Genomic DNA, 22,530 nt, shown 5'->3' on the forward strand with positions numbered 1-22,530 from the left:
CCGCTGAGACAAATACTCATTTATATGCAAGTGTCATTGGATTTCAACCAATAGGGTGCTAGGGGGCGTGGCCATTCCCTCAGCCGGTCTAATAGGTCTGTCTGCTTTTAGCTTACTCACAGTAGAATGGCGGCCGCTGCTTGCGGTCCTCGGACTAATTCAGCCAAACCACACAAAGAACATCTGCGAAAAAGCCGAGATTCCCGTCGCAGACAAGCAGCACTGTTGTTTCTCACCAATATATCTTTGGACGGACGACCGGTTTATAACCTAAGCAATGGAATCGTTGGCCCCAGGGAAGACGAGAGCCGGTGTGTGGATGTCGGCGCGTCAGCAGTGACGGGTCCCCCTCACTCGACAACAACCAGCAGCTACGGAACCTTCACCCAAGTGTCATCCATCAGCGGGGGAGCAGCGACCCCTCTACCGAGGACTAACACTTACCCTGCTCCTCTGAGCCCTCCTCCAGTATTTAATCAAGGGGGGAGCTGCGACGTTTTCACGGAGGATGGACGAACCGATCCTTTGTCAGTCCAGGCACCGCCGCGTTCACCGACCTCTGGACCGCTGAATCCGTTTTCAGGATCCAGTAAATGTCCCAGCCAATTCCCGGGATCTAATCCTGCTCCTGATCCGCGCCAAAGGTGAGTTTTGTTTTGATTTGTTGTTGTTTTTTTGTCATGACAATGACACTCGTTATTCTCTGACTGCCACAGTGTCACTGTATTTAAAATTTACACCATTCATAATAGATATGAAGTGAATGTGTGATGAAACCTTAATGTGTACAGGTTTCATTAACAATTATGAATTTGTATTTGTTTATGAAAGCCATGTTTATTCCCATTTCCCAAATCGTGTCACGGTTTTGATTATGAGGATAGAATGTTTAACTGGCCTGTTGTTTACCAGTGTTTACATTCTATTATGACTTTTTGAAGCAGTATTATAAACAGTACATATTACAATACGAGTAACGTTAACCGAACAAAACAATAACAAATATTTAAGGGGAATGGCTGGCTTCCGGTTTAATGTCTACAACTTTCATTTTCATCTCTGAAGAGCGGTCTTGTTTTCTAGGTGAGTTTGACTGGAAATATGTCTGCGACATTTTTTGAAACCTTTTAAGATGAATAGGTCGGGGAGGGACTTCAAATAAATAACGGCTGCATTTCTTTTGCAGTAATTTAGATGAAAAATGTTTGGGAAAATGAATCCAAAACCATAATGTGTATCTGTTCATTCGAGAATCAGTAATTTCGTGTAATTAAAATAGATCTCAGATATTTACTGTGATTCTCAAAATGAACCGACTCATAAGGAAAGCGGACTACTCAGGTGGCACCAAATGTTTTGTGATTCACTGAAAGAATCGAATTAGAAGAGTCATTCATTCATGAATCTGGTTCTTCGTGTCGAATTTAAAGGACTTAGTAAAATTAAAAACCATAGAAGTCTCTGTGAAAAAGCATGTACTGTCTGATTGAGTATCAGAAATGTTTGACAGTTATATGAAGGTTAGTGAGTGAGCTCTCCATCCTATTTGCCTTCGCATTTGCCTTTAAAAGTCATTTGTAACTGAGACAACAGAGACAGTGATTAGGGAAACCCATAGAACAGATGAAAGATTTGTATGATGATATCACTGCTGTCAGAGTAGATAATCGGTGGGCTGCTGAGTCAGTCAAAGACCGTCAACTAGTCACAACAAGCTTTATCTGCATATAGGTGATGTGACTCATGTAAACCAAGCCCCGTGATCTCACTACAGTACATGCGCACATCATTTCCTGTTTGTCTTTTTTGTTTCTTGCCTTTCATCTCTCTCCTGTTCTGTTCCCCTCACCCTCTCGTCTTTTTATGTAAGGTCTACTGATGGACTGATGCTGGACGGGTGACCTTTAAGCCTTTCTATATAGTCAAGGGCTAAAAGCTTATGCTTTTGCTTCAATTTAATCCATCACAGTTTTTCTCGAAGTGTGTACAAATTGAAGTCACATTTCTTTGTCTCTAAATTGTATTATGTTCTTGTTGTAGGACACGTAACCTCTCTGGGTCTCCAGGGCCAAAGGTTTCCAAGAAGGTGCATTTCATCAAGAATATGAGACAGTATGACACTCGAGGGAGCAGGTGAGTTGGCGGGTCTGATATTGTTTGGGAAATATTTTCCCTGTGAGGAGGAGCTGTATTTGTTTAATCTTTTTGAGAAAATAATCTGTATAAATTACTTCAGACCAGGGGTCTTCAAGCTTTTAAGGAGCCTTCGAGCACAAATAAAACAGAGTTGATTTTTGAGCTTGGCCAATAATAGCATGAATATACTGTAGTACCCTAATAACGTATTTACAGTTTTCATACTTTATGAATCTTGCATTGCAAAGCCAATTTAACTCTTACATAATCATTATTGAGTCAAATTAATAAATTGCATATTCATTTTAAAACCTTTCAACGAAGGAAAACAATGAAACATTTAATTTTAACTTCTTAACTTATTAATAAAAAAAATTTACTTATAATTTTTAACTTTCTATCAATATTAGTTTTTGTATTTTTTTATTAACAATCTTGTTTAATGCATTTATTTTATTTTTAATTTTCAGAAATTATTTTTAAATATAATTGGTCCTTTGTTAGGCTAGTCCTTTATTAGCACTTTCTTATAAATAACTTGTGTAGAATGGAGGTGCTCAGACAGTCCCATACTGGGCTCATGTCAGATAAGGTGAATATAAAATGGTGAAGTGGATGCTGGACTGTTTCCTCGTGCAGTAAAGTTCTTTGTTATATAACTGCAGTGTAATCTCATGCTGAGTGAAACAGTGGAGCTTCAGACAGACTCTGTGATTCCTTGGTTAACTTAATAACTGGCGTAAGTACTCGCTGAGATAACTCACTTAGGTTCTCACACAGACGAAATGAGGGATAGATATGTCTGTCTACACGAGGAACAACCAGTCTGAATAAAATTAGTCTTGAATGGAACCTTATATAGAAATGGCATTTTCTGAAAGTAGAACTGCACCTTGGCAAGAACCATTAAAATGTAATGAAATTCAGTTACGTAAGATGAAAGCTTCCCTGATTCCCTTTCTTTCTCCCTCCAACTTACTTACCTCTTCTGGTAAAACCCCAAAAATGCTGTAAACCCAGATGGCTCTTTTGACTTTTTTTTTTTTTTGCATTATAACATATTATTTATATACAACTTTATTTGGTGATGAATTTTGCACAGATTGAGGAAGAAAATAAGACCAAACACAGTACACATTCCACTTTCAAAAAAAGAAAAAAAAGTGTTATTTTGATATGATCTTGTATATTATACAGAATTATACCACCCATCCCCACCCCTTTTTTTTTTTTTTACCTGACATGCATTACATCATCAACCATGAATTCATGCCTTCACTTATGTGCACATTCCCCCCCAGCCTCATGACATCAGTAGTGATGTAATATAGACCCTCACTGAGCACATCCTGTGTCTCAAGCTGCTGACCTGTTATGATGTTCAGTGTCCTGTGAAATGTGGCGGAGTTGGTTGTAATTAGATTTGGTCTTGTTGACCAATCTAGAAAGCTACATGCTGCTTTAATTTAATAATGAAGAATATATTTTTTTGGCTCATTTTCTCACCAATGTCATTCCAGGGCTATAAGATCTCCCATTTGCTTTGTGGTCCATTTTCACTTGTTATGGTGTAGACATGGCTGGTGTACAGTGATGGTTTGATGTTTAGGTGACTGATGTTGTCTGTTCTGTGTGCACTTGCCATCTGTGTCCTGCAGGGTTGTGCTGATCTGTGCCAAGAGATCCCTGTGTGCTGCTTTCTCTGTATTGCCCTATGGAGAGAGCTATCACATCAGGTACAAAGCCACCACAGTCAGCCAAACTCAGCTCATTTCATATCATGCAAACCCATACATGAGTGGCGGACAAATCAGCTGTTCTTTTCTTTCTTCTTCTTATGAAACATGATGTTCCAAGTTAAATTGGACTATTCAGCAAGGATGCATTCAGTTGATTAAAAGTTTTCTGTTTCCAATACATTCTTTTGAACTTTCTATTCACCAAAGAATCCTGAAAACAAAAACAAAGCCAGAAAATATTTTCAACATATTATGATGTTTTTTGAGGACCAAATCATCATATTAGAATGATTTCTGAAGGGTCATGTGACACTGGAGAAATGGCTGCTGAAAATTCAGCTTAAATTGCATTTCAAAATATATTAAAACCATTAAATTTGTAGTAATATTTCTTAATATTACTGCTTTTACTGTATTTTTGATCAAACAAATGCAGCCTTGGTGAGTAAAAGAGACTTCGATCAACATTAAATCTTACCAGCCAGTAAGTAACAGTAAATAACATTAAATAACATTCATAATGTGTTATCCAGCTTTGTGCAGAACTCCAAGTGAGAGATTCGATTTTGGTTTTGGCAGTCCAGAGATCACAGTGATTTGTCCACCTGTCATACAGTACACCCAATCACATCATTCACAGAAATATGATTTTTTTTCTTAGTCAGTGTGCTTAATCACTTCTTAAAAATCGGCTTTTGTATAATTTTTAGCTTTAATATAATAATGTACTGTATTTACAAATAGACCAGCTTACAAACAGCGAACTGCAGCCTGGTATTACCAGACTCTGTGGGTGTCTTTTGCAATATCCAAATAAAAGAGATTATTTCAGTACAGGCAAGTGTTATTCAATTCTGATTTTTTTATAATTTATCTACCCTCTGCAGTGACCCTAAACTAGAAGCCCAGAGACAGAGACACTCTTCTGGTGGGGGAGGTGATATGGTCCCTGGACTGGAGGGAGTGGAGGTGGACTTTGGAAAGGTATTCCTCTAAGAAGATTGAGCAAAGACGTGATTACATGCTTTAGAAACCTTCTTGTTTGTTTATTCGCTGTAGTATTGCTATTTGTTTTAAAGCATCATTGTGCAAGTTGCAGTACTGGGTCACCGGGTGTGTGTTTTACGCAATGCATATGTTTGTGTTTACACTGATAGCCCTGGGATGTTTTGTGTTGCAGACGGTATCATATGCCCGTTTTCTGCTTCCAACTAATGCCTTGGTCCGGCAGAAGAGCAGCGGCCCACCTGACATCAGTGCAGCGCAGATGCCAGTCTCTCGCAACCGTATTAACGGGCAGAAGAACTTCACCCCTTCTCGGATCACCAGCGCAGTTGGACAAGATACTTGTGTGTTACATATTCAGATAATTATTTAAATATTGTTACAATTTAAAACAACTGTTTTCTATTTGAATATTTATTGCTGTGATGGCAAAGCTGAATTTCCAGTAGCCAATACTCCAGTCTTCAGTGTCACATGATCCTACAGAAATCATTCTAATACGCTGATTTGCCACCCAAGAGACATTTCTTATTATCATCAATGTTGAAAACAGTTGTGTTGCTTAATGTTTTTGTGGAAACATTGCATTTTGTTTCAGAATGGAAAGAAAATCTTTTGTGACATTATGAATGACTTAACTCACTTTTGATAAATGTAATGCATCCTTGCTGAGCAAACATATTAATTTCTTAAAGAAACAAAAAAAAAAACAATCATGTTGTAACTCTTGGTAGGTGTGGACGAGCTATCAGACTATGACCCCAACTTGCTCAGTGACCCCCAGTGGCCTTGTGGGAAGCACAAGCGAGTCTTAATTTTCGCATCTTATGTGGTAAGCTCCTTGATTGAACTCTTTCAACCAACGCTGTTTCAATAATCTCTTCTAACATGATGCCAGTGAAAAGATTTGCAAGGACATCTGAGTCTCACAACAGCATAACAGTGATTCATAATTTTTGAACCCAGCTCATGACTTGTATCAGATCACATCAGCGTTTCATGTGATAACCCTAAGGACTCAGTATGGTCTATTAGCTAAAGGCATGAAGCATGATATCTTATGTATCACAGCTGACTAGACTCTAGCTGTAAAAAGCTGTCACCATTGAGTTTTAGCAGCTATAAAAAATTATAATAATAAGACTGTAATAAGACTCTCCTTGTCCCCTCCAGACTACGGTTATTGAGTATGTGAAACCGTCTGACTTGAAGAAAGACATGAACGAGACATTCAAGGAGAAGTTTCCTCACATAAAGCTGACACTCAGCAAAATCAGAAGGTAAAGTCATTTTTATGTAAACTATTTGTGTTGCTTTAGACCATGTCTGTTAGGAAATGTAATTGTGCATGTTTATTTCTTATATTTTTGTGTTTAGATTTACCATCATCTTTAAAAACAAAAAGAATATCTATTTTTAATACTGTACATTTATAATGTTGAGATGACTAAATTTGCTTTAAGGCTTCAATGTTTTTTTTTTTTTTACACAAAATTATATTGAATTGAATATTAAGTTTGAACATTTTTCAGTTATCGGCTACAGTAAAAAAAAAATTAAAAAATTACATAGTGCATATCTAGTTTAATAGAAAATATGTAAACACAAGAACAAAATGGTGCCCACTAAGCTGTTTTCATGGGGTATTTTAGCACATAGCACTATCACAATAAAATTTAAAATTTGGCTGAATGAATAAACAATGAATTAACATACAACATGGGCATCTTGTTAATCGGCCCTAATCATGTTTACAAACTACTCTTTCTCCTCTTTTTAATGTCCACCACAGTTTGAAAAGAGAAATGCGCTCTGTGAGCGAAGAGTGTGGCCTACAGCCGGTTACAATAGCGATGGCTTATGTTTACTTCGAGAAGCTGGTTCTGCAAGGGAGGCTGAACAAGCACAACCGAAAGCTGGTGTCTGCTGCTTGCGTTTTATTAGCTGCCAAGATCAGCAGCGACCTCAAGAAACAAGAAGTCAAGCAGCTGATCGATGTAAGTGTCTTACTGCTTTGGATGTTTATTTAATTCAGAGACTTAACTGTTCTTTATAGGTATATACTTCGTTTTCTTGGTCATCTAATTTTTTGTATATATAAAAATATGATTTATGTACTGACTTTTTTGTTCTTCCTGACCCTGAACAGAGGTTGGAGGAGCGTTTCCGAATAAATTGCAAGGAGTTGATTTCCCTGGAGTTCACGGTTCTGGTTGCTTTGGAGATGGCACTCTACCTCCCGGACAGCAAGGTCATGCCTCACTATCGCAGGCTTGTGCAGCAGGGCTGAAATGGAGAGGGTCCTTAAAGGGATGGTTCATCCAAAAAACTTTAATTCCGTCATCACTTGCTCGCCCTGATATTGTTCAAAACCTGTATGTCTGAGTTCTTTTTTTTTTTTTTTGCAGAACACAAAAGAAAATATTTTTTAAAATGTTGATAACCAAACCTTTTTGGTTACCTCTTGAAATATATTTTGCGGTATGTTTCACAGAACAAAGTAAGTCACACAGGCTTGGAACAACATGAGGGTGAGAATTGATGACACAATTTTCATTTTGGTGTGAACTTTCCCTTTAAGAGCTGCCTGTAGACCATAGAGATGACGCTCGTGTGTTATGGCAGTTCGGAAAGGTTATTTGTATTATTTATTGATTAAATAGATAAGTGGAATTTTCTATCAGCTATGTACAGGTTTCAGCACTCCATCTTCACTTGTTTATGTCCTTCATGGAACTGATTTTATAAATCAAACACATTTATGGAGACACTTTCTTTAAGCACTGATCATTTTTGATTCATTTATTTATTTTAATTTTTTAATACCACAAATGCTTATTAACCACCGTAGATCATAGCTTTTTCTAATGCACAACTTTATTTATGCAATATTTTATTTATGGACATTAATTTCAGAATACATAATTTATGAATACTGAATATATTTTGAATTCTTTTTCACATAGGTGTTTTTGTTTGTTTGCCTTTCTGATGAGTTTTCGGGTATGTGTGGCATTCCGATGCGTATCCTGCCAGGCACTCTATGTTAGAGATGACATTTAACGGGCACATTGTGCTTTTATCACTCTCTCTCTCTTCTTTTAGTCATCTAACATTTACTAGCTAGGCTGTGGTTTAACAGTGATGTAATGTTTTTTTTAGACACACCGCAATGAATTTTAGGTAGTGTTGAATGTAAAAAAAAGTCTTTTGAATATGTGAGTGCCATTTTAAACAGTTAATCAAATGTTAAAAGAAACTGAACTGTTAACCACTTGTCTTTTCTTAAGATGCAAGTGTTTTTGAATGTCTTGACAGAAGTCAAGTCTCCATATCAATGCACAGCTGTGACAATTACAGTGATGAAATGTTTAATTTTTTTGCATCCTACTGTGTCCTATTTATCTTATGTGCAACGTTGAGTACGTTTCAAACAGTCCAGTAGGTTTTACAAATAACTCCACATCTGCGTATTAAACTGTTATGTATTTGGTCACGGAGGAAATGCCACCTCCTTTGACCGGGTGAGTCGGTTTTGTTTTGTGTTGTGCAGTGTTGAATATGACCTAACCTTACTGAGTCTTCTTGGTTAGTGTTCATACAATATCGTCTTATCTTTATCTGTGATATTCTTCTTTGGGAATGTTTATACACCATAGGAGTGGCCTATGTTTACTTTCAGAACCTAGACAGTATCACAGTGTGCAGCATTACCAGAAATATGCAACATTGTTTTTACATCGGGATTTTTTTCTCTTATGTTTTTTTTTGGACTGAAAAACAGAAGCACATAGCCTCCATCTAGTGGTGGTCTTTTTAACATGATGGCTCTGTATGGTTTATTTGCTTCTTTCCCTCAGGGATTCAGACTGGTCACATTTCTGAGACAAATGATCAACTATGAGAGGTTAATTGAATTGGAGAGAAGTGTGGGTAGTCGTACATCACTATTCCTCACTAGTGTAAATCTTTACTGAGCGTTGAAGAATGAAGTGCCTTTTCTATTACATTTGTCAGTACGGTTCTGCTGCCACACCGTTTTTCACACATATTTAATCTTTTTGATACTGAGTAATCACACACCTTGACACGTTATGAATGTGTTTCGGTTGGAAAACCGTGTGACATGTTTATTGAAATCTCACTGTATGTGAATGCACTCACTCCTGTGATACTGTCGCGGAATCTTTGAGGATGTGGAAGGGTACAAGCACTGTGAGGGAATCCTGTGACCTTCCGCATGAGAATACTGTGTTTTTTGTGAGTGTGTCAAAATCCCTATTTTAGCAGTATGTCATAGAATGATGTGAGAATAGATTGCACTGCTTGATTAAACACCAACAGGAAACCACAGTATGTTGGTGTTTACTGGGCGGTGTGAGCATGGCTTTAGTTTGAACTGAACTGTTCACAGGGTCCTATCTTTTGTGCTGTGTTTTTGTCATTTGAATTTTTTTTTCTATTTGCATTTATAAAGATGTTTTTGATTGTTTCACTTGTTTGTAAAGTTTTTGTAAATTATACACACCAAAAAAAACGACTTATCCGGTAAATGCAAGTTTCTTTTTTGGAAAAGGGTTTTCAAAACAGTAAAATACCTGATTAAAAGAGAAATGTCTAATTTCTATTGTTCAGACACACAGGTAGTCCCACCCCCATGCCAAGAGGCCGCTCAAATAGAGAAATGTTGAAAGTACCACACTGCACATTAAACACGGCATATTCAGCCTATCTGTCTTGTACTTCTGAGTACTAAGTTATTAACCAAACAATAGCGGGGTCAGTTAATTTTTTTTTGCAGTGGGCCACGCAAACATATGTGTTTGGTTGTGTGGGCTGCGAGTTAAAAAAGGTTGGGAACCATTGCTCTAGGGTTTCAATAAAAATATCTAAAATCAAAATCTTAAGGGTTCAGAACGACTCAAGGGTGAGTAAATGACAGAATTTTTGAGAGCACTGTTCTTTCAACATAAAAATACACAGATCACCCTTTAACATGACTTATCTTGACAACATGATACTCTGGAAGCTCTACAGTAAAAAAAAAAAATGTTAAACTGATGAAGGCAGCTCATGTAGAGAGTTGCCTAATCCAAACTCATATCCTCCTCGTCATCTTTCTTGTCTCCTCCTTCGTTCGACTTCCCTTGACCTTCCATGGCCTTGGCAAATGCTTCCAAATTTACAAACAATTTAGAAAAGCCATTCTATCCAAGTATGATCTTTTCTTTCCTGAAGTCTCTTTTATTACAAGATTTATGAAAATCTAAGCAAAAACAATTGTCTAGATACATTAGATTACATCTAATTTTGCCCTTGTAAGGTCATTCTGTATAAACCACAGACTTAACAGAAGGATGTCTTGGAGAGAGGAATGTGCATATAAATGCATGTGAAAGTATAAACAAGGGTGTTTAGAAAGAGTTTCAGCTGGAATGAACCAGATTAGTTTGTGTACATTTGAAATATACTGACCTCCTTTATTGGCTGCCTCTACAGCTTCAGTAGGTAATCCAAACTGATTAATCAAAGGCCCAAACTGTCCCAATGCTAGTGCACTGCTGAACATACTCATAGCTTGCACAACCCAGAAGTGTGCTGATAAATTATTAGAAAATTGCACATCTATAAATGCAGTGCTGACGAATGTTTGTGGTGACTGTTATATGAAAAACATCAAACTTGAATTTCTCTCTTTCTAGTTAAATTCTAAGAATTATTTCACTTTTCTGATGTCGACAAACCTCTACAAGGAGAAGGGGCGGGGCTTACGTTCGATTGGTGGAGGTTTCTTCGTCCTTTGCTCTGATTGGTGGTTGCACATGTCGATATGCCCACACAAACAACGCTGTCACGAGTTTGTCAAAGACAGACTGGAGTGATAAGTGTAACCTTTTAGGTGTTAAGTTAGATTTTCACCACTGTTAAATCATTTTAGATCGAATTACTTGCACTTTGCTGGGCAAATACGTTAATTGTCTGGCATGTTAGGTCTTGCATGAACAATTCAATAACTCAGTGCTGAATCATTGTTCTCAGTTTCAAACAATTCTTGCACCCCCAACCCCACGGTTATGACTACTGAACTGATAAGAAATCCATGACAGCTATTATGCAATTGTTTGTCACCTTTTTTACTATTATATGCCTTTGCATTGAGTGTATAGACAACCTGTCAATGGCAGTCTAAATTAATGCCCTTTGATCAATATTGTCTGACCTTATAGCCCTTTAAAAAGGTTTACCTCTTGAGCATTAGCAATTCTTTGTCAAATAAATTATTAAATAATCTTATAATTCTACTCCTTAACTAGAAGCAGCTTGATTAATAAAGACATAAAAAGCATGTTTTTTTATAAGTTTAATTAGAATCTTTATCCATGACATTGACTTTGATAAAGATCAGTTCACATTTGAGGTCAAATTAATGTAAAACAACAGATAATATTTCACAAACATTCCCACCATCAAACTGAAGCTAAAGCTTCTCCCAAATGTTTTGTCAGAAATCTCGAACTGATGCTTGTCAATTCCCTTCAGACACAAAAGAGCAAACAGATGTTTCTTAGTGAGGTCTCACATATATAATTAATATTGCAAGTATACAAATTAGCAGATTCATGAGTGCATTTCACGTGATCTATAAAAATATAGTAAAAAGTCACAATACATCATGTACAGTTATGTAAAGCCGTCATAGCACCACAGTGGTATAATTTGGGCTTCTATCTGTGAAATAGTGAGTTTCACAACAGAAACAACCAATCAAAACAGTTTAATAAGAACAGACAGAATGACTTGAAAATTTTCGAGTGTATGTTTGCTTTACATAGTTGCAATGTAACCAGGTTTACTTGTATATTCACTTGATGTGATTGTTAAAGGAATAGCTGATTAACAGCATAAAATCATGAGACAATTGGGGGTGTGATTTTTTTAATGTCCCATGATTTCAAGGTTTCTAAAAGACATTACATTAGCAGCTGGTGGAATAATATACTGATATCTCTAACCGCTAGTAAACATTGATAGTGAGATTAAATAATTTATGCTTAGACATGCCACAGTATAGTGTATAAAATACATTGGGAAATTAATTGTAGTTAATTCTTTGCCATGGCCCGAAGCTTGGCTTTTGGAACAGTACGCACTATATGGAACATATTAAAGACATATTAAAGGGTAAATGATAAACACTTCTAATAATTAGATAACAGTGTTATTAATCACTGCCGTTAAATACACCTGTGTCTCCACCTAACCAACTTTAGGCTGTGCAAAACAGCCAGTAATACTGTGTCAAACCAAAAGCAAAAGTACTAGCATGCTTGAAACCTTTGCACTAGGCCAACCAATGTATTTTACATAAACATTAAACTGTACAATTCATAGACAGACATTTCCATTAATTTTTGCATAGCTTCTGAGATTTGTGAGTGTTAATATCACAGTATTGTTTAAAGTTTCGAAATAAAAGACAGTGGTGTCTTTCATGATCCTCTGAGGTCATCTCATCTACGATTTGCATGTCTGGAAAATAATTAGTCCTTGAAGAATGAAGTTTGCTGTATGGCAAAAAGCATGTGAGCAATGAAGCACATTCTGAGCATTTCTGGGACACACGAATATATGTGGGCTAAGGTGAAGCACCTTGACATCCGTGAGCCATTAAGTGCTGAAATAAAAAGAAAGATTAACACCCACCTCCATTTCATTCACCTGGATGTATCACTCAACACTGACAAGTTATATGGCTTTAGTTTCTACAAGAGAAAAGTCGCTTTGGCAACACTCAAAACACTAATGCTAAGATGTAAAAGGATTTTAGTTATAAGAGCTTTTTAACAAATACAAAACACCTTTTTTTTTTTTTTTTTTTTTTACCAAGTAAACATTTTTCATGAGCAGCTATCATTTGTGTCTGTCAAACAAAAACAAAACCGATCCAAAACATTTCTAAATGTGTGAGGAATGAGACTATTCGTTTTTAGTAAACTCCCCTGTACCATGGAGATGGTGAGAAAAATGGCCCAAGAGCCTTATCAGCGAGATATAACAATAATTTCTGAACAAAGGTGGGATAATTCAAAACTCCTTTTCATTTTTGGGTACTCAAAATCAGGCAGAATCTTTAACTGTGAAGTTCCTGCACATCATACATACCACAAACAGAGGTCATATTTCTGAGATAAGGGGGAAAAAAGCATATCAACGAGATGATAACATAGCATTAGTTTGAACAAAAACACAAAATTATGCTCTCCTAATAGGTTCTGAGCAGCCTCATATTAAAAAAAAAAAATTGCATCGCAGTGATGCTATCACTAACCACTTGTACCCATAAACTGAACACCTGAGTGTATCTAGTGAGATGCATGGAAAGGTAGGTTAGCACATTCTGTACATAAACTAGCATTTTCTAAATGTACTAAGTTTGCACAGACAAAATCTAACATACATGAAAAAAAAAGAAAAATAATTAAGGCATTCCCTACGTCTCAAAATAAATAAATCCACTCACACTACATTTTCAAAAGTCTAGTAAACTCGTGGAGAGGCTTTGTCCAAAAACTGTTCACATGAATCTCACATTCTGATGAAAAAAATGAAAAGAGCTTAAGGAGAGGAGATGATATGGATTGGGTGAAGGAGAGCAAAGGATGAATCTCTAGACTCTTTCAGTCTTCCCAGCTGAATCAGTAGATGTCTGGAAGGTCAGAGTACCTTCTGTCAAAGTAACCACCCTTGTAGATCCAGTCTGCAGCTCCAGTGTACCAATTATTGCCTTGCTGGAACCATCTGAAAGACGGGATGCCAAAAAGTTTATAAAAATAAAAAGGATATTCAAAATCTCCACCGAAAAAGAACATTTTGCACTAATATATTTACCTTTCAAGATGAACATAGCAAAAGGTTTTTAAATGATAGTATCTGCTTCAGTAGAAAGCACTGGCCAGTGTGAAATCAGATTTTTTATTTTTTAACTATGCTAGGCTACGATAGTCGATTTCTCATAGTTATTTTACCCTCTTTTCACTTTTTTCTTTTTAATTTTGTTTTTGAATGTTAATATTGCAATCTGCAGTCTCAGAACTGGATTGATTCATTAAAAAAATGTAATGCCTGTGGTTGGTCGGTTTGTGTTTTATTGCCATGCCAGCTTCCTTGGTTATTTTCATGGTAAATAAAGTTGAAATAGTATAATTTAAAATGTAAAAACCTACACAAGTTTGATTTAGTTAATTCTAAAATGCTTAAAATAGATAAATAAATAAACTCTAAAATGTTTTCAGGGTTGACTGTTAATTCCCATAGAAAACTTAAACCAGCATTTTAAATAAAATATATTTAAAATAATAAGGAACATGTCTGTCTTCATTTTGATATAATACTAATGAGAAGCTTTCGTTTTTGTCTGTTAAACAAAAACAAAACAGATCTAAAATATTTCTAAACATCTTGAAATATGGCGGAGCTGGAAATGTTGTTTTCCTCCACCTCCTGGAGATTTTCTGTTCTTGTTATCTTACATGGAAATTTATATCAACATGTGTATTATTAAAATGCAATCAAAATATTTTATATATATATAGAGAAGAAGAGAAAAATATATATATATATATATATATATATATATATATAAAATATTTTGATTGCATTTTAATAATACACATGTTGATATAAATTTCCATGTATATATGATATTGCTAATCGTGAGAGGAATGAGAATATACAAAATGAGGAAAAAAGTGGATGGTTTGTTCTTAATTCAAATACTGGCCTCGTAGACCATTCTTCCTCATCTTTAGCACGCTCTCTTCTGGCAGCTCTCTGCTTCTCTTCCAATCTCTCCTTCTCTTGACTTGCAGTATCTGGAAGTTAAGAACAGCTTTTAAATTTAGGGGTAAAATAAGTACAGCATCATCCAGAAAATAGCTTTTCTGAACAGATAGGAACAAAACGGGCCAAAAAAGAGATTGTGCTTACCGATATCCCCATTCTCCATAGCTCTGATGTCAGGCCGCAAACGACAGTCTGTTGGTGCTATGACTCCATTCATGCCAGGCTCCAGCTCATTAAGCGTCATGGCAAAATTAGTAAAATTATACATCTAAACCGAATCGAGGAAAAAGATGAGAATTGAGTGAAGTGAGAATATGCATAACATACAATCACCCAAGACAGATTTTTGGGGGCTTGGGGTTACCTGTGTCGAGTGTGGCGGTCGAGGGGCTACTCTCCATAGCAGCGTACTGCCTGGGATCATAGTAACTGTTTCCTCGACATCTGGCATTTCATCTGCATCATCACCCCCTGTACTCTGCTCCTAATCACATGCATACAGTACTACCATTTATGTCTCATAATCCCATATGAAAACCATTATGGGATTACCACATATAAAGCAAGATCAGGAAACAAATAATCTAGGAAAACGAATTGAACTAACACTCTACTATGATGGTGGCTCAGGCAATGTAGCTACATTGCTAAAAACCCACAGTCTTTCTTTACCTTCACTTCTTACTGAAATTGCATGTTAATACAAAGAAGGGAAACAAAAGTTGATTTCCAGCAAACACACTGCAGATCATTTTAATTCAACTGTATTTTTCAATAACACTATTGTACAAAAGTTTGGGGTCAGTACTTTTTTATTTTGCAATAAATTGATCAAAGATGACAGTAAATGTATAATTTATAATGTTTCAAAAGACTGCGAATAATGCTATTCCTTTTAACTTTCCATTCATCAAAGAATCCTGAAAACAATTTATCACAGTTTCCAAAAAGATAACTGTATTTCAGTATCGATAATTATAATAAATGTTTTCTTAGCACTGAATCAGCATATTAAAATGATTTCTGGAAGATCTTGTGACAGTGAAGACCAGTCATGACTGGTGAAAATTAAGCTTTGCCATCACAGGAATTAATAAAACTTTACAACAGTCTCAAATAGAAAAGCTATATTCAATTTCAACATTAATTTACAATATTACTGTTTTTATGGTATTTTTGGTCAAATTAATGCAGGTGTGTATAAGAGACCTCTTTCAAAATCATTAAAAAATCTTACAGACACTAAAAATTCTAAGAAAGGCCGATAATTAATTTGTTTTCTATTGAGATAAATGAAAAAATATATTACTAAAAAATCAGAACAAGGAGTCTGTTTGTGTAGTGACATTAAAAACCAATGAATGGAAAGAACTTGATCTAGTAGTCATTTCTTCTACACTTCAGTAAAGATCTTCTCATTTCTCATTTCTAAGAGTTTGCAAACAGTCTCTATTGTAATAATAATAGGTGGAGCCTCTATATGAGGATGCGTGAGAGCCTTTTGGACTTCCATGTGAAAACACAACAGAAAATAGACCACGGCTCTGCAGTGAGAGATAAATGACTAATGCTTTGTACCTGCTTGTGTTTCTTGGAATCTCCTCCGCTTTTCTTCTCTGCTTTCTTGTTGACTTCATAGACTTTTGGCTCAATGCTATATACACACTCAGTCCACTTCCCATAGATAACATGATGCTTCTTTTTACTGAAATACACCCAGACAAAATTAGTCAGAAACACAAGCATCAAATCCAGAAAATGTAAAAGTACACACACAATCCAGCTTTAAAAGACACTGCTGATGCCTTTAGTGCTACAGACATGGAGTGGATGTGCAGAGTGAACTCTACAGGCTGGGAGCCAGATATACCCACTGACATTTGATACGAATGACTGCTCACCTCTTGTCCTGGATATGTCCCTCTACCCTATGCAGCTCTTTGCCAAACATGCCGCATGGCTTAAAATTCAGCACACACTTGTCCCCAGTGCTAAAACGAACAGAAAGAAGTCAAAAATAAAGGAAAGGGTGAACAGTAATCCACAATGTGACATGGAAAGATCACACTATAGCCTTAACAAAAACAATATTTAAATGCAGAAAAGGGTTGAAAACACAGGCAGAAAATGTAGTGTCAGAAAGGAAAGAGATGAAAAACCTGTGGTTCACGATCTCCACTGTCCCATACTGTTCAATCCAGAGTTTACCCAGAATAACGTTATGCACACAGCACATAGGGTTCGTCCATGTGTAAGCTTCTCTATGCCTGAGAGAGAGAGAGAGTTAAAAAATAGCTCAGCCATAACTAACGCCCAAAATCTCTTCAATATAGATAAGAAACATGCTAAATAATAAATGGACATTCCAGCATGTTTTTTATATAGCAGATGTTGCTTAAACTAAGGGCAAGGAAAAGTTACTCCTTTGCTCAAGGGTCCGATTGTATTTGAGGATCTCAATGACTCTCCAGCTCCAATAAAAAGTGATCATATTATACTTAGTGAGGTTACATAAACAAGACTCACTTGGAGAGCTCAAGTGTCATGGTGCCTTTAGGCTCTGCCTCCACACTCTTCCCCCAGAATTTGAGTTTAGGGTAGATGGAGCCGTGAAACGAGAAGTCTTGATTGAGTGACTCTGTGTAGAAGGCACTGATTGGTGGATGGTGGCTCACTTGTTCTGAGATCATGCGGTAACCCTCTTCATCCCTGAGCACAGACATTACAAATTATTGGTGCAGGCTAATTTGGATTTGCATATTCAGCTTTGTGCTAGATTGATGTATAGCGTTTGTGTCCAAATGTTCTGCAGATTTACCGTGTAAGTTCAAAAGTCTCTCCTAATAAAGGGTTAAAAGGTTTTCCAGTTCTGTCCCATTGCGATGCAACAGCAGAGATGGCGAATGCGGCAACAAGCTGCCAAATGAGATGCAATTGCGTAAATAAGGATTTGTTGAATCTTCCATGCATGCACACATTTGAGAGTAAAATATAAAGGAGGCAAGTTTTCTGCAGGTTTTATGAGGGTACATTTTTGACTTTTTCAAGACCAATTAATCACTATTTTTTAAAATTTTGCATAAAAGTTGTCTCAAACTAGAAATAATGCAAATAACTTTTACTGTAGCTTCTGATCACACTGCAAAAAAAGCGATGTTCTTCCTCCATTTTCCAGTGCAAAAGATCACAATAGGTGCATTGTGAAGCAAAATTACATGTTTTCTGAGAAAATCGATTAAAAATTAAATGTAAACACAAAAACAAATACCTGCAAATGAGCTCAGAAAAAAAAAAACTTAATCCAAAGGGAAAACAAGTTTTCATACCCCATGGAAATATATTTGTTGTTGTTGTTTTAAGCATTAACTCCTTTAAAACGAATTTTGCTCTCAGAAAACCTCATACTTTCATTTTGCATTAAAAAAAATGTTCAGGATGTTCAGATATCTGTATTGTAAAACAAGATATTCATTTTTGTATGCAACATTTAACACCATGACTTTATGTATTTAGGACTAGTGTGCGGAAGGGCCAATTAAGATTTTTTTTAAGACCTGTAGAAATCCTAGAGGCACTAACCTGCATACGCTCTATAGAGTCAGAAAGTGTACAAGCTTTATGGATGAGGTATGTATGTTCCATGTACTCTGTAATCCTCTGCAAGAAGCTCAGTGGTTCGTTGAAAACAATGGGCATTGTTATCTTGGACAGCTCCTGTAAAGAGAAAGTATTCCCAGATAGAAATGGCTTGGTTTATGGACAATGTCACCACGATCCAAACAACATGTCTCTTTACAATTTCATATTTCATGCAGTGTTTGAATGGAGCTCTTTTGACTAAGCTGTTGTTTGGCCAAAGTAATTTTGCTCACCATTCCAATGCATTTCTTCAGGAAGCCCCACACACTAAAGTCATTTCTGGAGAACATAGGTGCTGGCAGAGTAGTTCTGAACACACAGACACACACATTAAAACATTATACAGTCCAACGGATATAAACACCTTCACAATTTGTTTCCTGCCACTGAATATTATTTCACTTCATTCAGACTCCTTACCTCCTCTCCCATACTCCATTTTCAGACGGCACTTTTCCATTCACTGTCTGCTTGCTCTCATAGACACAGGCATCTTTAAAGCTGACTTCACATGAGTCGTCCGATTCTAAACCTGAGACGAGAGAGATTTAGTCCTAGGTGACGATAAAAATGTGATGTACAGTACTAAACTTCATCACGTACCTGTCTCAGCATCATAGAACTCTTCCTCGCTGTTCATGATGGACAGTTACTGCTGTTGAGGTCAATCAGAAGGCATTGTTTCACAGCTTGAATGTGTTCTTCTGTAGATCAAACCATATTGTAGGTTTGAAAATTAAAAAGATATCAAACTGGAAGTCTGTAAATGTACTGTAGTGTACTGTACTACTATGCTGTAAAGCTGGAACATACTGGACAGTGGACACTAATGCTGGCCTATACACTGTGTCCATTTCCTTATTGAACACACAGAACAAATCCAATCACCTCACTGCAGTCTTTAAACAGCTGTGCTTGGCAAAACCATCTGATGAGAGTGTCCGAACAAGCTAATCCTTTAGCAGAGAGAGAGTGTGTCAGCATCCGATTGTCATTACTGCAACTGACTGTACCGATTCACAATGCTGGCTTAATTAAAGAAAGGACACCATTCAGGAATTGTGATGCAATTCTCATATATGAGTTTCATATAAGTCATTTCTTAGAGTTCTTAGAATTTTCATAAATGTGCTCCTTGTATTCAAGATGGAATTATACGTTTTTTTTTTGTGCAATTTTCAATAAAAGTACATTAAATACGTTTAATCAAATATATAACAAATCCACTTCCATTTAAAAGTTTGGGGTCGGTAGTAAGTCACATCCTTCAGAAATCATGCTGATATGCTGAATAAGTGCTGACGAAATTGCTCATTTCTATTAGTATCAATGTTGAAAACAGTTGTGATGCTTAATATTTTTGTGGAAAGCATTGTACATTTTTTTCTGAATTGTTTTCTGATTATTAAACAGTTCCAAAGAAAAACATTACATAAAAAAAAAAAAATATATATATATATATATATATATATATATATATATATATATATATATATATATATATATATATATCCATTTAATAACATTTTTGTAACACTGTAAAAAAAACATTAAAAACATATTTTCCTTTTGTTCTGCATGTTGGTTTTGTCTTTCCACATTATTTTAATCATACCACATGACAAACAAAAGTTTTTCGAATATTTTATTAAATATTAATTATGCCGAATTATTTAACACTTTTCAAGATTTTCATTATTTTAATGAGGATTTTTTTTCTTTCTTATCATCAGGAAAGTTATATTAATGCACCCTAAAAAAAATTAATTTCAATTAGATTTTAAATAAATAATAAAAAATGCTCATTACAAAGTGGTATTCAAGTCATTGAATGAATTACACTAATATATTATTATTGAATAAATGAATAGAATGGACATATAAATAAGCATCATGTCATTGACCCGCACACACACACACACACACACACACACACACACACACACACAAACAAAAATAGAGGAAAACTCTTGCTCAGACCGCCAGTTATACAGCTGCAAATGACCAAAATGCAAAGCAGTTTAAACGACTATTGGCCATATAACAGAGGTGGGCACTATGCAAATTATTTGGAACTCAGAAAGGTAAAGCAGCCGCTTAACAAGCTGACAGCTATCACATATTCAAACACCCATGTGGTAAAGTGCCAAGTTAACAGGGGAAGTCTTGGCTGGATGAACAGCACGTAGCCCCGGTCGTTTTGCAACAACACAGATTCAAGGTTGCTCAACTGAATTTAATGTAGTAAAAAATCTTCCAAATAATAATGTAAACAATACACCTTATAGTCTCTCTGCTAAGGGTAATGGTTGGTTAGACATCTTTCGGCTGTGATGGGCTGTTATAACAACAATAAACAGAGAAAACTAGTCATACAACTGACTGGAAAATGACAGTGCTAAAGATCAATGGTGACTAAGACAACCACATAAATGTCTGCTTCTCAGAAAGAGTGGCATAGTTCCTGGTGGTTGTGTTTGAAGAAACTACTGTACCAATAGTTTTGGACTTTGTATTGACCTGGATACATAAAGTTAGTTTACTAACTAAGAGCAGTTAGTTGCCGGGTTCACAGTCATAAATGACGAAAAGTCATGTAAATCTCTACGGTCACTTTTGATCAATTTGACACATCTTTGTTAAATAAAACCTCTTCTTTTTTTCAATGCACCTGAACAGTATGTGCTCTTCTCAATCAAGTTAAAATGCTTCCCCAGAATAAATACTGCTGTCAACTAACAGATGGATCATAGTAGCATCTTTCATCAGATGCACATTTGTAATGAGTGTCAGTCAAATCAGTGGAGAAGATTAAACCCGTCAAAACTAACTTACAGGGCAATCAGTTGATTCAGTATATCCCTCAAAAGACACAGAAGGCACTGCTTAGTATATGATCGCATGCAGAACCATATTAAACGCAACGTCTAGCCATCCGTGCATGAGGGCAATCTGACATTCAAGTCATGTCCCGTTAGATATACAAACATATCTGATACTATGAATAACCAGCCTCGCTCGGTAGCTACTTAGAGCTACTGCGGGGGGAAGTCACTGGGCGTTCGGCTTGAGCTGTTTTGACCCGCGTTAGCCGCTAGCAATGAGCACTGACCAATAATAAACCCGAGAAACGTTATTACTCATCAACCCGTTTGATATCGTCAAAACATTAAAGATGCCACATAAAATGACGTGTAACATCGACCAAGCTTAGCAGGCTGTATAATGTGCGTGTGTCGCGTTACCTTTCAGTAATGTAAAGCTGAATCTCTCCTGTCTCCTGTGGGACACAAAACAAGCGCCGAGTTCGGGAAGACTGACAGCGGGGCGGATACATTTCGCCAGGACGGGAGAACAAACTGGATTGGAGGGTTGAGGCGGCGGTACAAAAGAAGTTGGGCGGGGCGACGTTTGATTGACAGAAGCAGTAGCCTATTGTGAAAGAAGACCCCTTTGCGAACGAACGATATTAACCTTTTGAAAGGGTGGAGTTATATTGAGGTTACATAAAGGGGTCGGTACTAAAAAAGGCAGGGATGTGGGTTATTTATAATCCTAACAATAAATATCGCCTTCGGCGATGGCAGTGGCGCTCCTTGATTGATTATGACTGCTGGCTAGGAATAGATAGCTATATACAAATTATATAGACAACACATTAAATTTACATTTTCAATGTGAATTAAAATAAATAAATAAATGAATAAATTGTAAAAAGCTACAGAGAATATTATATGAATTCACAAATAGACATATGTTTTCACAACTTCATTTCATATTGTGAATTCCTATTTGTGCTGTGAAACAGGACCAAGGGTTTCTGGGTCCTTTGACAAAAACATGAAAATAAATTAGGCCCAATCAGTGTAACAAATGGTTTCTTGGTTTTAAAATAAAGCATTTGCTTTCATTATGAATTTAATCAGACGCTTATTATGCAGTTCAATTAATGTAAAATATGCAGTAATAATTAAAATAAGGTAAAAAAAATAATGTAAACTACGCATGTAAATGTTAACATTTTTATTTAGTGCAGCAAGAAACTGGTGTAAAACTATGTGCAAGGTAGATGTGAAAGAACGCAAGTGAAAAACAGGTGCAGTTTGGGGGAAATTAAAAGAATCTAACATAAACATATATTAAATACAATACATTTATAAATTTAAAT

General features: G+C 36.2%; 2 protein-coding genes across 4 annotated transcripts; one reads left to right on the forward strand and one right to left on the reverse strand.

Moving 5' to 3' along the window:
- Positions 1-9,375, forward strand: LOC127945023 (CDK5 and ABL1 enzyme substrate 2-like). Of its 2 annotated transcripts, XM_052541528.1 has the most exons (9): positions 2-644; positions 2,041-2,133; positions 3,795-3,872; positions 4,763-4,859; positions 5,056-5,224; positions 5,615-5,712; positions 6,054-6,160; positions 6,673-6,877; positions 7,030-9,375. In XM_052541528.1, the coding sequence occupies exons 1-9, from the start codon at positions 127-129 to the stop codon at positions 7,168-7,170; spliced, it is 1,506 nt and encodes a 501-aa protein (XP_052397488.1). In that variant the 5' UTR covers positions 2-126; the 3' UTR covers positions 7,171-9,375. The 2 variants fall into 2 exon arrangements, with proteins under 2 accessions (XP_052397489.1, XP_052397488.1); XM_052541529.1 differs by lacking the exon at positions 3,795-3,872 and having other exon boundaries at positions 1-644.
- A 2,064-nt stretch (positions 9,376-11,439) lies between these two features.
- LOC127944971 (oxysterol-binding protein-related protein 2-like) lies at positions 11,440-21,705 on the reverse strand. Of its 2 annotated transcripts, none has more exons than XM_052541418.1 (14): positions 21,608-21,705; positions 18,966-19,066; positions 18,783-18,894; positions 18,596-18,671; positions 18,303-18,437; positions 17,542-17,639; positions 17,250-17,432; positions 16,883-16,990; positions 16,625-16,714; positions 16,302-16,428; positions 15,088-15,207; positions 14,868-14,991; positions 14,662-14,752; positions 11,440-13,679 (listed from the first exon to the last, which is right to left on the reverse strand). In XM_052541418.1, the coding sequence occupies exons 2-14, from the start codon at positions 19,000-19,002 to the stop codon at positions 13,577-13,579; spliced, it is 1,404 nt and encodes a 467-aa protein (XP_052397378.1). In that variant the 5' UTR covers positions 19,003-19,066; positions 21,608-21,705; the 3' UTR covers positions 11,440-13,576. The 2 variants fall into 2 exon arrangements, with proteins under 2 accessions (XP_052397378.1, XP_052397379.1); XM_052541419.1 differs by lacking the exon at positions 21,608-21,705 and adding an exon at positions 19,251-19,328.
- Positions 21,706-22,530: the final 825 nt, after the last annotated feature.

This window comes from Carassius gibelio, chromosome A23 (genome assembly GCF_023724105.1).
Source record: "Carassius gibelio isolate Cgi1373 ecotype wild population from Czech Republic chromosome A23, carGib1.2-hapl.c, whole genome shotgun sequence".
In the NCBI taxonomy this organism is placed as follows: Eukaryota; Metazoa; Chordata; class Actinopteri; order Cypriniformes; family Cyprinidae; genus Carassius; species Carassius gibelio.

Excerpts from the sequence above, each read along its gene's own strand:
- LOC127945023 (XM_052541528.1), top strand. The coding sequence starts at position 127 with ATGGCGGCCGCTGCTTGCGGTCCTCGGACTAATTCAGCCAAACCACAC. Across the intron at positions 2,134-3,794 it reads TATGACACTCGAGGGAGCAG|GGTTGTGCTGATCTGTGCCA; the intron begins GTGAGTTGGCGG and ends TGTGTCCTGCAG. Across the intron at positions 4,860-5,055 it reads TGGAGGTGGACTTTGGAAAG|ACGGTATCATATGCCCGTTT; the intron begins GTATTCCTCTAA and ends TTTGTGTTGCAG.
- LOC127944971 (XM_052541418.1), bottom strand. The coding sequence starts at position 19,002 with ATGAACAGCGAGGAAGAGTTCTATGATGCTGAGACAG. Across the intron at positions 18,895-18,965 it reads GTTCTATGATGCTGAGACAG|GTTTAGAATCGGACGACTCA; the intron begins GTACGTGATGAA and ends CTCTCGTCTCAG. Across the intron at positions 14,753-14,867 it reads TATGGAGAATGGGGATATCG|ATACTGCAAGTCAAGAGAAG; the intron begins GTAAGCACAATC and ends CTTAACTTCCAG.